This window comes from Myotis myotis, unplaced genomic scaffold (genome assembly GCF_014108235.1).
Source record: "Myotis myotis isolate mMyoMyo1 unplaced genomic scaffold, mMyoMyo1.p scaffold_m19_p_6, whole genome shotgun sequence".
Taxonomy (NCBI): domain Eukaryota; kingdom Metazoa; phylum Chordata; class Mammalia; order Chiroptera; family Vespertilionidae; genus Myotis; species Myotis myotis.
The window spans coordinates 28,764,263-28,779,250 of NW_023416368.1; the positions used below are offsets into that span (position 1 = coordinate 28,764,263).

Consider the following 14,988-nt stretch of genomic DNA (forward strand, 5'->3'; position numbering starts at 1 on the left):
TATAATCTTTTGTGAATATCTCTAAAGCTTACAAAGGAATTCTATTTTGAGATCTCCTAACCAAGACACAACACAGGGTGATTTTGACACCAAAGGTCTAAAGTAAAGGATCATGGCAGCTTTATTTCTTTGCCTTTGTAAGTAACAAAAAGAAGAAGGGCAAACACACTTTTGTGTGTTAGAGCTTAATTAAAATCACTTCCAAAACACCTCAGGAAATAATTTTACAAAGATCATTCTAAAACATAAAAGTACAAAGTTGGTGTTTTTGGAGGGTTGTGTAAAGAAGTTGAGCACACAGATTAAAGAAAAATTATTACAGATATATTTCTTAACCCACCTGCTATCAGGTCATCAAGAGTGTCGGTAAGCGTCTGGGCTGGAGTTGCAACCATTAGTCCATCTGGTTCTTGAACTAACAGCCCCTGATCATGTCCAGTAATAGCAATCTGTGGCTGTCCTATAATCTGATGATTACCTGATATTTTGTGAAGTTCAAGAGAATTTGTCCCATTAGAACCTAAGTCACTGGAAAAGTTACACTGTGGAGATGATAAAGGCTGGACTGGGACAAAATCAATTTGTTCTGCCGATGGTGGAGACTGTTGCTCATCATCAACATCATTATCTTTAAATAAGATTGTGTCAACCTGAGGTAACTCTGAAAAGTGATCCTCTAGAAGACTACCATCTCCTTCCCCTTCTGGGAAGACTCCTCTATGAGAGCACTGCTGGTGTAGAGATACTGTGTCTTTCTGACCTTTGGTTTCCAAGTATTCTTTGGTAAATTGTTGCTGTGTTTTCATCTGCAACTGCCTTTCCACTTTCTGCAGCTCTTTCAGTATTTTCTTCTTCTTCTGGACTTGCTCTTCTCTGTTCTTTTTTAGTTCTTCTATCTTATCTTTGTTCAGAGGTTCACCTTGAATTAACTCCAATGACTTAAGCTGTGCTTTTTCAATAGCGCTAATTCTTTGTCCCAGTTCATTCAGCTTGCCTTCAGTCTCCTCTACTATGCACTCCAAAGGCTGGTATGGGTGAAAAGGTGGCAGTACGTCCTGATCTGCTACCTGCAGGGAACTGGACTTCTGCTTGGATGTACCTAAGCACATGAAAAATGTTTGAAAAAGTGCCATGCTAAAAAAAAAAAAATCAGCTCCCCCTCCCACACACATGGACCTCCCTCCCCAAACCCTTATAATTAATGCTGTAGAATGAATGTTTAAAGATTCACACAGTGGTAGGTAAAGACCATACTCATCTATTTAACAGCACAAACTAGGATGTTGCCAATTAAAAAAATGAAATTTTTAATAAAAAGTTTAATCTTTAGAACAGGAGGATTTTGGAAATTAAGACAGGACAGGATGAAAATCAAATCAAAGAGGAAAAGAATCTCAAAATTCTGCTTATTTGACTAGACTTCTTAAAGAATGTCAAATCTAAAGCATTATCAAAATAGAGTTAAGATACCATTAATATTAGCTTAACTGCTCAATTGTTCTTTGCACAATATTAACTGTGCAAGCAAAGATTACTATAAGAAACTATAACTTGTAGATGAAAGTAGTTTTTTTTCAAATTGCCAAAACGCTTCTCTTAATATATCAAAATATAATGTGAAATCAGTGTTTTCAAGATACATGGTTCTAAAATTTTCCATCATCTTTAATACTTTTGTACATGAACACTAATATTAAAAAGAGCAATTTTTTCTGAGTTTACATAAACTCTTAATGTAAGCATCTATCAGAGAAAAATGATGTTACCTAGGAGGAAAATCAGATTTCCCATATAAGAGTACTCATATTGACAATGTGTTTAAAAATAAAGTAAATGTACATTATCTTAAGGTTTTTGAATCACACCTAAATTAAGTTTCTCCTCTCATGACAAAATAATTATAAATATTAATAATCCTAACACCTGGACATAGAGTGGAGGATACATGTAATTACTGCTTTAATTCAAGGCTTAATCCTCTTATTTAGGAAGAACTGGGACTATCTATATATATACAAACCTAATATGCTAATTGTCCCACCAACCGTTCAACCAGTCACTATTATGTGCACTGACCACCAGGGGGCAGACGCTCCGACGGGCAGGTTAGCTTGCTGCTGGGGTCCAGCTGATCGGGACTTGGCAAGACGGGCCAGACACACCCTAGAGCCCTCTTGTGGTCCCTCCCCAGCCCCGATTGTGCACCAGTGGGGTCCCTCAGCCTGGCCTGTGCCCTCTCGTAATCTGGGACCCCTCAAGGGATGTTGAAGAGCTGGTTTTGCCCAATGCCCACAGGCCAGGCCAAAGGACCCCACTGGTGCATGAATCTGTGCACTGGGCCTCTAGTTCAGTAATAAAAAAGAACAAACTACTGATATATTCTACAACATGGATGAACTTTGAAATATGCTAAGTCAGTGATTTTCAACTAGTGTGCCACCACAAGAATTTTAAAAACATGCAATACCTGACTCTTTAGTCAGGCGCACTGACCTCTTTTCCCTTAAATTGTCAAATAAAATAACAGCAACACAATAATAGCCATCCGGTGTGAATAAATCAAAAGTATACCTGTTTTTTTGTCAGATCAGCAAAAATATTTTTTGATGTACTGCAGAGTTTTAGCAATTAGTTTATGTGTGTCACAAGATGAAAAAGGTTGAAAATCACTGTGGTAAGTGAAAGAAGACAGACACAAAAGACCATATATTGTGTAATTCCATTTATATCAATTCTATAGAGACAGAAAGGAAATTAGTGGCTGTTGTCTGAGGTTATGGTGGTGAGAATGGAGATTGATCACAGACAGTTATGAGAGATCTTTTTGGAGTAATGGAAATATGCTAAAATAGATGGTAGTGATGGTTGCACAACTCTGTAAGTTTATTAAAACTCACTGCATTTTACATTTAAAATGAGTGAACTTTATAGCATTTTGTGTGTGTGTGTGTGTGTGTGTGTGTGTGTGTTAATCCTCCCCCTAGGATATTTTTTCCGTTGATTTTTAGAGAAGGTGAAGGGAGGGGAGGTGGAGGAGGAGGGAGAGAAAGAGAGAAAAAGAGAGAGAGAGAAACATTTATGTATTGGACCCCAATCAGGGCCAGGGATAGAACCCATAACCAAGGTATGTGCCCTTGACCGGGAATTAAACCCGAGACCCTTTGGTCTGCAGGCTGATGCTCTAACCACTGAACAAAATGGCCAAGCCTACCCAGTTCTTTTAAAACAGCTTCATTGCTGTTTAATTTTAAATACCATAAAGTTGCCCTGGCCAGTGTTGCTAAGTGGTTAGAGTGTTGGACTTGGGTTCCATTCCCTGTCAAGGGCACATACCTCAGTTGTGGGTTCTATCTCTGGCCTCGGTCCAGGTGTGTTCCAGAGGCAACCAGTCAATGTGTCTCTCTCACATATCAATGTTTCTCTCTCTCTCTCCCCCTCCTCCCTCCCTTTACTCTCTCTCTAGATATCAGTGGGAAAAATGTCCTTCGGTAAGGATTAAAAAAGAACTCAGAAAAAAAATTAGTTGTCCACTCTTTTGGACTGTAGTCAATATATATGAATAACATAAACATAGTTAACTTAAGAATTTAAAAAACAGATCATCCAATGCATTAAAAATGATTCTCAAATCCAAAGGAAAAAAGTCATCTATTAGATGTTAAAACATACTGAATTACAAGAGGTGACAAAACCACTGAAAAATAAAATCAGAGATTCAGCTGCTTCTTTGCTAGAATGGGAGATGTTAGAACTGCAGGTAGCTCTACTATCTGCAACATGTTTTATTACTGAAAAAGACTAACAGTTTTTCCACAAGAAACTGTCTTTAACAAGGTCAGAAGGCCACAGTTCCAAAATTACTGCCATCACTTTAAGAGACTTATTCTTTAAATGCAAGCTTAGCAAAATGTATTGTCTACATTCAATTTTACATTTCTACCTTAACAAAGTGGTGAAGAAATACTTTATTCTTTCAAAGCAATAGCCTTTAGATTTGTGAGATAATTTTATAAATATTTCCATAAGTTTATATAGGAATTCATGGTTTGATATATTTGTTCAAAGTACCTAATGACAATCAACAGATAAGAAAAGGAAGGATAACCAGCACAAAGAACAACAACAAAAACTCAGTTGTGTGATAAATTCAATGACTTTAGCATACTAAATTTAAAAATTCTGCAGACTGAAAACTCCTTTAAACACTTATTAATTTCAAAACACCCTTATATAGTTGATACATATTTTGTATATAAGATTAAGGAAACCCATGTAAGAGTTCAACACTAACCAGACTGGTAATTATATGAACTTAAAGATTCAAAAATTAAAAATCTAACAAATAATAAGATAATCCAAAATAAGGCTAGAATTTTGAGGACAGTAACAGTAGAAATGGCCCTTTCTTGTTAATAAATAAGATGCAAGAAGTTTAAAATACAAGATTACTAAAAGTAACTTAACTAAATATAGAAACTATAAGCCCAGAATACTAGTAGATATAGCAGTAAAAACAAAGGATGGTGAAAGTAATGAACAAAAAGCAGTTCTTCTCCAAAGAGGCTAGATACACATCAAAGCAGTAACACAAGCTGTAATATCAAAAGTAAACCAGGTTGGTGAAAAATAAATAATACAACCTAATCATTCCCAGAAGCTGAAGCAACACCTTCAATTTTGGGGAAAAGTAGAGAATGTGACAAGTGTTCTTTTAGCAACAAATTTTCAGTTAGCAGGAAGGTAGTAAGTAGTATATAAGATGCTAGAAAATAAGAGTTCCATCTCCTTCCAACATCTTCCACTGTCACATGTAAATAAATAAATCTATTCACTGGTAACATTGGATGACATTATAAAGTACTTTCTAGGAATTTAGGAAAAGTCACCATCTCATCTTTTTGGTTTGGTTTCCAGTAGAAAAACTTTGTAAACAGGAAACCATAATATAGAGACAGCTTTGAACGAGACCTTTTTTTTTTTTAATTTTATTTTTTTTATGGGCAGTGAGGGAATGAGGTGGACATGTACATGCCAAATATTTAGTTTATTATTGAAATGAGTTAATTCTACCAATCATTTTTGTGTCTAAAATAATTAGTATACTGTGCAACAGAAAAATAATGGCTAAAGGACAAAACACATGACATACCAGTAGATTTGGTTTCGTATTTCTTACTTGGTTTTGTCTAATCAGATATAAACTTTGTTGTGACCCCTTTGCTTTCTTATATATCTACATAGCACCTTACTAGAATTATTTTTTTTAGAATCATTAAAAAAAATCTTTATTGATTTCAGAAAGGAAGGGAGAGGTAGAGGGAGAAAGATATATAAACATCAATGATGAGAGCGGATCATCGAGTGGCTGCTTTCTGCACACCCTCTTACTGGGGATCAAGCCTGCAACCTGGGCATGTGCCCTTGACCGGAATCGAACCCGGGACCCTTCAGTCTGCAGGCTGACACTCTATCCATGGAGCAAAATAGGCTAGGGCTAGAATGATTTTTAAAAAATATATTTTTATTGATTTCAGAGAGGAAGGGAGAGGGTGAGAGAGATAGAAACATTAATGATGAGAGAGAATCATTGATTGGCCACCTCCTGCACACCCCCTACGGATATCGCCTGCAACCCGGGCATGTGCCCTTGACTGGAATCGAACCCGCAACTCTTCAGTCCGCAGGCCGACACTCTATTCACTGAGCCAAGCCGGCTAGGGCTAGAATGATTTTTAAACAGCTGGGTCTTAAATTGAAATAGAAAAAAAGGTTAATGAAGTAGTCTAGAAAATAACACAGTACATCAAATGTAATAGAGTATATATATTATCTAATGGAATTTGTGTTTGGATAAATAGATGTACAATGTGTCCTGGGTTTCAATGTTCTTATTGTGGTCATAGTGAAAAATGAAAGCCATTGGCCTGGAATTCATCATTTTTTCTTTATGTCTAAATACCTGTCACAAAATTTCCCAAAGTGGCAGGACATGCCTTTAACACTAGTAGCCCTGCAAACGAATCCGTGCACCAGTAGCTCGCCGCCCTCCAGTAGCTCTCTGCTTGCTGCCCTGCCCTCCTGTAGCTCTCTGCCGACCGATTTTAGCTCACTGCCCCACCCTCCTGCTGATCTGTGATCCAGTCGTTATGTGGTCAGTCGGTCATTACGCTTCATGGTGTAATGACCATTTGCATATTACATCTTTATTATATAGGATAGTAAGGTTAACCAAGAGTGTTCAAAGACAGAGCATCTGTGTTACATGCTAAAAGATTAATTCAACCTTCTGCCTTCTAAGCAATTATATGTTAAAAGGCATTATTAAATTTGGGCATATGTAATCCATGTAAACATGAATACATAATAGAAATCTATTAAACTAGAGAATATCAGTAGTAAAAATTCCATAAGAACACTCAACTTCATTCACTATACATATATTTTTCTATACACTTTTTTTTAAATCCTCACCTGAGGATATTTTTTCCATTGACTTTCAGAGAGAGTGGAAGGAGGGGAGGGAGGGAGGGAGAAAGAGAAAGAGAGAGAAATATCAATGTGAGAGAGACACATTGACTGGTTACCTCCTGAGCACCCTGACTGGGCTGGAATGAACCTGCAACTCAGGTGCATGCCCTTGACTGGGAATCAAACCCGCAACACTTTGGTACAAAAGCCGACGCTCTATCCACTGAGCCACACCAGCCAGGGCTCTCTGCACTTTTAATGATTTGATATAAAAATATGAGAACTTTTCAGGTGCCTATTCCAATAAACAACTCTGGGATATAAAAGCAGTATGTTAATTGAGTTCTTACTTTACATTTATATTGCTGTTTTCAATCTTTTCCCACCATTTTAGAATACTACTTCTTGATTAATTTTTTTAAAAACATCATTCTTTAATCACATCTCCCTTCTTAAAAATGTTTAATAATTTTCTTTTGCATTCAGAATGATATATATTCTTAGCCTGGTATTCATTAGTGTATTCAACAAATATTGGAACAAATAGAACAAGCAAGGCATAGTGGACTATACAAAGATAAACAACATAAACCCTGCCCTTAAGGAGCTTACAGTCTAAAAGAGGAGATAAAAGTATACAAGTCCAAATATAGGGATAAATCCAAGGATTGGCAGGCCTGGAATGGGGGTATAATATAGGAACCCTCATGCATTGCTGGTGGGAGTGTAAACTGTTCTAGCCATTATAGAGAGCAAATTTGTAATACTCTCAGATAAACAGTATGCATTCCTATGACAGGCAATTCTGCTCCTAAATTTATCCCAAATAAATTCTCACAAAGACCTACAAGGGGAGTATATAAGGATTTTCATCACAGCATTATCTGTGAGAAGTGAGAAGCAACTGGGTACCCATCACTGGGAGAAAGGACTGGTGAAAAATGGAGGATATACAGGGTGAAGCACTGTGCTTTTGGCAGAAACAATATAGAGGCAGACACATAAATAGTTCTTAAAAACAGTATTGAATGAAAAAAGTAAAAAACAAAATGGAATTCAGCACAATACCACTTGTTAAATTTAAAATACCCATTAAGTAGTAAACGTATTATGAGAATGTGTAAGAACAAAAGAATCTACACATCAACCCCCCCCCCCCCCCCCCCCCCCCCCCGCAAAAACAAAACAAAACCAACCCAGAATGATTGCCCACAGGGCAAGTAGGGGAATGAAAGAGGGATAAAGGGAGTAAGAGAGGAGCCACAATGTCAAAGCACCAGGAATTGAGTGTGATTAACCCAACCTTCTACACATGAGTTCCAAAAGGGGAGGAGGGGGCAGGAGTAGCAGTGACCTGAGCCAGAAGGAAGATCCAATAAAGTGCTGTAGGAGTTCAGAGCAAAGAAATTACTCCTCTAGAGGGCTTGAGGTGCACACAAAAGATAAAGGTTTTGTTTTATCCTGACATCATTTAAATGCTTTGTAACAGATTAAATTCTAAACTGTTAACCTGCATAGGATAATCCAGTCCTCTCTTTTAGAATCTCTGGAGAACCAGTTACAACAAATAAATCAGATGCAACAAATGGCTTCAAATGACAAATTTAAAAATTAATTTTGTAAGGCATGGGGTTGATACCACTTTTATATCCTTTCCCATCTGAGTATTCACAACTATACATAATTTAGCTAAACAATGCTAGAAAACAGCATATCACTCTCTCCTAGTTTCACATTTTGTTCATAGAGTGATTCTGAGGTCTCTCAGATGCCGCCTAGAATTGTAAACAACAAATGAGATAAGTTGCCTATATCAGGAGATATGGGTCAAGATGAATGGAGCCTAGACAAATGGTGCAAAATGGGTCATGAAAGAAAAGAATATATAAGTAGTATATAATACCTGGGTAAGATTTAGGGCATGAATATATTTTAAAGGATGCAGGTATGAATAATAAAAAAGATTTAAAAAAGACAGGAATAAAATGTCATAAGAACTTGAAAAGATGATTGCTAGAAGAGGAAAATAAGAGTCTTAGAGAATAAGAACCCTTCCTTTATCCCTAATCACATATGCAACACAGATGTTAGGAGAAACAAAAGCATCAAACATCAATTTCATCATTCAAAGGAACTTCTCTAGAGACATAAATGAGAAGTATTAAGGAGAAAAAGCCACCTTAAGAAGAAAAATATAACAACATATATTTAATAATTTAAGATAGAGTTTTTATTCCATTGATTCAGTGTGCACTCTGATATCAACTGATTTTTCCTAATTCATAGTGATATAACATTCTATGATGCACATGATTTATCCTAACATTACATCTTAACAAATACATGATCACAGTTTGATCCTGCATAAATATATATTAGGTTGGCAATGTCACTTGGCAGCTGGCAACAGCAAGTGCCCAAGTGTCTAGATATAAGTGTTAACTTTTTTCTTCCCTAATAATTTAGAAAAATGAAAGTTTCTTAAAAGGTTAATTTATTTTTATATTATTCAATTAGGTAGTAAAACATCAAAGTGAAGATAAATAAATACTCCATACAAGGAGGTATCTCAGTAAGCAAAAAATATGATTACTCACTTGAGTATCAACTTAAAAAATCATTATCCAAACATTTCATTTACTTACATATTAAATCTAAATTTAAAATGTTTTACTTGCTCTCTATACATACTTCATGTCCTTCCTAGTTTATTTCTTGGTTATTTTGTGGTATGTGTTAATAATATATATTTTTAGAAGATTTCTTATGTAGTACTGAATTTCCCTGGCCAAAGTCAGTACAGTCCTATATAGGGTTTTAGCCAAACAAGAAACAACAAAAATAGAGGCATTTAGGTTTCAGTATTTTATTAAAGGCTAGTTATGATGCTCAGATTCCTTAATAAGTACCTGCTTACTTGGCTTTTTATTCATTAAGATTAAAAATGACAGCTTTCATTTTCTTAAAAGTTTAAATAGCTATGTGTCCAATGGAAAGCTGCTAGAATTAGCATAAGTCAGAGACACTAGAGACATTTTTTCTCTAAAATTAATAGTTTAGAAATGAAATAATCCTTGGCGAAGGCCCTCAAGACTCTAAATTACTAAAACTGGCATAATTTGAAAGAAGTTTCTGTTTGCTGCTGTAACAATTACCCCTAACCAACATTTCTTTTTTTTCTTTTTTATTGTTTAAAGTATTACATGTCTCCTTTTTCCCTGATTGACCCCCCCCCCCACCTTTTCTTAAATCCCAGTATTAAAGAGGCTAATACATACTAACACACCTCATTGAGATTTAAAAAACCTAGGACTTGATTATCATATACGGAATGAAATATACTCATACATTTGTTTTTATGTGGTTTTTAATACCTTATAAAGTACCTATTTTCTTATTTCAAAGAACTCGGATATGACAACTATACATGATTATCAAATCAAGGTACTTTTTATATCTATAAGTGAAAAGATAGCAGAAAAATATCAGAGCTCATAAACTTGAGTCCTTTAAATAGTATATATTCCTTCTTACTATTCACTTGGGTATTACTTATATACTTTTTGATAGTTATTTGTCCAGGTTCACATATTGACAGATGTTAACACACTGTATTTTGCATTATGTGAAAGAAACTAAATTTAGTAATTCTTAAAACTTCTCACTCACTGAATTGAATCATTGTTACTAAGACTTAACTAGACAAAAAATATACATTTTCATTCCTCATATTATACTACTGCTTAGCTAAAGAATTATCAAATGGGAAATGAATGCCTGATAAATTCGTGCTACTTTAATCAAAAACTTGGTTGCTTCTTCTCAAGTATCTTCATCTATGTCAGATAAAAATTACACCTAGCAGTATGTTAACAGGAAAATAAGAAGTCATTTTTCTTAGTATTTATGTATTTTCTATGTTATAGTCTGTAAGGCTATTAGCATTTTCAGAATTACCTACCTCAATTAATGTATGAATTAATATGGGATACATACTAATGAATTCATTAATTAGATAATAAAATACCCATTTTAAAGAAATAATTTAAAAACTAACCTTTTTGTACTCCTAAAAGGGCAGGGGAGTTCTCCTGTGAACTTCTGTCAGGCTCTTGGGGAGGTACAACCATGGCAAGTGTATGCATTGGTACACGTGGAACCTAAAAAGTCAACTCAGAAAAAAATAATCTCAGACCAAAGAGTAAAACAAAGACCCACAAATTAAGCAGAGATCCTGTTTTAGATTTTTTTCATAAATAGATTCACTTTTTTGTTTCTTAAAAATTAAGAAAAAAAAACAAGAACAGAACACCAAAAAATTCACCTATAGGGTATTATGCTAGAGAAATAAGCCAGTCAGAGAAAGATAAGTATCACATGATCTCTCTTATGTGCAATCCAATGAACCAAATAAACTGATGATCAAAAATAGACCCAGAGTCATAGAAGCATGAGCAGACTGTTGAACCTCAGAGGGAAGGCAAGGGAGGGTGGGTGAGAAGAGATCAACCAATGAATTTGTATGCATATATGCATAATGGGTGGACACAGACAATGGGGGTGGTGACAGCCTGGGGGTGGGGAGGAGACGGAAGAGGGCTGGAGGAGTTAATGGGGGGGAAAAGGAGGACCTATGTAATACTTTCAACAATAAAGATTAAAAAAAATTTCACTAAGGAATAATTTCTAAGAATATTGATTGGACAAACTCAGGCAATCTACAAGTAAATGATTTAAGCTAAATGGAATATTACTCTCTTGCTAAGAACAAAGCCTTTTTGGTTCCAATTACATAGCTAGGAGTACAATTCACATAATTACTGGCCAATTTACCCTTGTTCAAATTCCACATGGGTCAAAAGAAAGAAAAATTCCAAATGTCTCCTGAGTTGGAGTATTTTAGCAGTTCTCAGGATAATTTTGTAGACAAGAACTTAAGATTTCACTAAACTCTGTATGCTTAGTATATCCTCTATATTCTCTCCATATTTTTAGGTAGGTTTAAAAATTACTTTAATGAACTTTTGGTGTATATCTCCTGGTTAACTATACTTCGCTGGTTGACAAAATAGTTAACTCTAGAATAAATAATAGTGTCTTGGGAGGTATTAGGGAAAAGCTTTTTTTTGGTTCAAAATTATGCTTAATACATTCATTAAAAAACAAACAACCCCAAAACCTAGTTGCAGTAAGATGAGAATTTGGAATATTTATATTTGGTATTAAATATTTAATATATAAATATTAAATATTTATATTTGGTATTAAATATTTTTAAAAAACACTATTTTTAGTAAATAAGATTAAAAAATTTCCATGAACTTTTGAATAAAAGAAACTTTAAGAACTTAGGATCATGTTTATCTCAATATGTAACAGAAAAAAGAAACCAGCCAATTTTGCTTAAAACAAATTTTAAACAAAAATTCCCAACTGAGCCCTAGCCGGTTTGGCTCACTGGATAGATAGAGCGTTGGCCCGGGGACTGAAGAGTTCCTGGTTCAATTCCGGTCAGGGGCATGTATCTTGGTTTCGGGCACATCCCCAGTAGGGGGTGTGCAGGAGGCAGCTGATCGATGCTTCTCTCTCATGGATGTTTCTAACTCTCTATCCCTAACCCCCTTCCTCTCTGTAAAAAATCAATAAAATATGTTTTAAAAAAAAAAATTCCCAACTGGTAAGAATAGTTATCATTTCAAATAAGCTCTGTTTTACTTTACCTGAGATTGATCTTGAGAAGGTGGAGTGAGTATAGATACATCTGTAGTAGGAACTGATAGAACGTTGTTTGGATAATCCAATAGATAAGAAACAACATTAGTATGGCCACCTTTTGCAGCTTCGATGAGCATTGTTGAGCCATCCTGAGAAAAATTGACACCATAATTATTATTTGTAAATTTCTTCTTATATGATTACTATACACATTTAGTTTCTTAGCAACTCATATAAAATCAAAACTCATTAAAGAGTAATGAATATTAAACACTGAGAGATCAAACATTTTAATATATATATTATTTATTTATTCACTTATTTTTTAGTAGAATACCTTGAGTCGATGAGTAGGGTCAGCCCCATGAGCCAAGAGTAGTTCAACAACCGCCAGGTGACCTCCTGCGCATGCCAGTGACACCACTGTATGATCATTATTGGCTGTAGCCCTATTCACATTGGCACCTTAAAGTAGAAATAAATAGCAATCTTAGCAAAAGTTGGAATCAAGCCATTTCATAGACAATATCATTTTAAAGATCTTTTGAACTATAATACAGACACAAAAAAATGCATCAATCATTATTGTATAGTTTGAAAAATTTTCAAAGCGAACACACCTGTGTCACCAGCACCCAGATCAAGAAATAGGACATTACCCACATACCAGAAGTTCCACCTTGTGCCCCCTTTCAGTCAGTACCCACCCCTCAATGGTATTACTATTCTGACTTCCAAACTGGTTTTAGTTTTTGATCTTTACATGAATGAAGTCATACAGTGTACTCTTTTGTTTGTGTCTGGCTTCTTTCGCTCAACATAATATTTGTGAGATTCATCCACATTGTTGCACGTAGTTGTAGTTCTTTCATTCAATATCACTTTTAAAATGGAAAATCTAGAAGACTAAGTAATAAATATATACGGGTTAACATAGCATCAAATAATACCATTTTATGTAACTTTCAAAATGTTTCAAAGACATTTTTTATCTATTTCTAGAACATGGCAATATAGCCAGGTCTCAAAGTAGAAATAACATATTTTTAAAAACCCTATTTAAGGAAAATATAATTCTTCATATTGTGTATTTTAAGAGTCAGAGGAATGTGGGTATGAAGAGAAGATTATCCAAATATATTATCAGAAAGATTATTTAGTAAGATGCTCAATAACTTTGTACAATATGACCTGAAGCAAACCTAAAGGCACAATCTTTTCTCAGCCTGTTTTTAAAATTTTGTTTTTGGAGAGAAACCAAGATGGCGGCATAGGTAAACACTGAAAATTGCTACCTCACACAACCACTTCAAAAATACAACTAAAAGACAAAACGGACATCATCCAGAACCACAGGAAGGCTGGCTGAGTGGAAATTCTACAACGAGAAGGAAAGAGAAAAGCACACTGAGACTTAGAGGAGGTGCGGAAGTAAAGTGCAGAGGTATGGAGGCGCACGTGGAAAGGGCTGGCAACTGAGGACATGGTTGTCTTTTTCAATCAGGAGGGAGTCTCAAGCTCCTGACTGCTCTGACCTCCAGTTCCGGGTGAGTCTCTGGGGACCCAGACTCATATGGGGAGAAACTGGACTGTCTGGCAGCAGGCGGAACTCGAGGGCAGCTTTCTCTCAGAGGTGCTTGCAGCGATTACCGGGACACTGAGACGCGGGGTCTCTTAGGGTAGGACTGAGGAGCAGCCATAGCTGCTTGCTCCACCCTGTTGATCCCCTGAGACCCCGCCCCACCCAAGCTGTGGCAGAGGCTTTTGCATATGAAAGGCCTGGCCCTTTGCAATCTGAAAATTACCTAACAAACTGCAGCAGAGTCAGAGAGACCCAGAACTTCCAAAAGAAGGCCCAAGGCGCCACAGCAGCTTGCATTGCTTCACAGCTGGGCCTCATCTGGGCACCTCCAAACCCCAAACAAAGAAGAGGAATCTGCAGATCTCTCCATATCTCCTGCTGGGTAGCCTCAGGAAGGGGCTAACTTAGCACCTCCTTAGAGATCCAAGAGCCAGTGTACACAGTGGTCAGAGTGGGACCATCCAGATTACAACTCCTCAGATCCATAAGGGACACACTCAGGGGGCAGACCCAGTGAGCACCAAAGCCCCACTGAAGCAAGTCTTGCCCCAGAAGGGTGTCTCCAGCACAGAAGTTCTCCCACCATAGACACAGCTGATTCTCACAGCCAATTGGCCTGGAGGTCAATTCCTCTCACTGATACCTACAACAATTAAGGCTTAACTACAACAAGACTGTGCACACAGCCCACAAAGGGGTGCACCAAGAGTGTCCACCTCAGGTAATTGGGGAGGCTGAGCCACTGGGCCCTATCAACATAGGGAAGCATAAAAAATGCGGAGACAAAGAAACAGGTCACAAATGACAGAAATGGAGGAAAGCAAACTACTGGATATAGAGTTCAAAACCACACTTATAAGGTTTTTCAAAAATTTTCTAGAAACCGCTGATAAATTTTGTGAGACCATCAAGAAATTTAGTGAGGTTATGAAAAAGGACCAACTAGAAATTAAGCACACACTGACTGAAATAAAGATAATATACAGAGTTCCAACAGCAGACTAGAGGATCACAAGAATCAAGTCAAAGATTTGAAATACGAAGAAGCAAAAAACACCCAACCGGAAAAACAAAAAGAAAAAAGAATCCAAAAATATGAAGATAGTGTAAGGAGCCTTTGGGAAAACTTCAAGCATACCAACATCCGAATTATAGGGGTGCCAGAAGAAGAGAGACAGCAAGATACTGAAAACCTATTTGAAGAAATAATGACAGAAAACTTC

General features: G+C 36.3%; 1 protein-coding gene across 7 annotated transcripts in view; it reads right to left on the minus strand.

Annotated features, from left to right (window-relative positions):
* LOC118657918 (ankyrin repeat and KH domain-containing protein 1) overlaps nucleotides 1-14,988 on the minus strand; it is a 129,534-nt gene that overhangs the window by 34,509 nt on the left and 80,037 nt on the right. For all 7 annotated transcript variants that reach the window (XR_004968142.1, XR_004968141.1, XM_036312626.1 and 4 more), the window contains 4 exons: nucleotides 12,521-12,648; nucleotides 12,189-12,332; nucleotides 10,526-10,628; nucleotides 341-1,099 (listed from right to left, as the gene is read on the minus strand). Coding sequence is in view for 5 of the 7 variants with exons in the window: in XM_036312626.1 (XP_036168519.1) it covers nucleotides 341-1,099; nucleotides 10,526-10,628; nucleotides 12,189-12,332; nucleotides 12,521-12,648 (1,134 nt within the window). In the remaining 2 variants the exon portion in view is untranslated. The remainder of the gene's footprint in view (nucleotides 1-340; nucleotides 1,100-10,525; nucleotides 10,629-12,188; nucleotides 12,333-12,520; nucleotides 12,649-14,988) is intronic.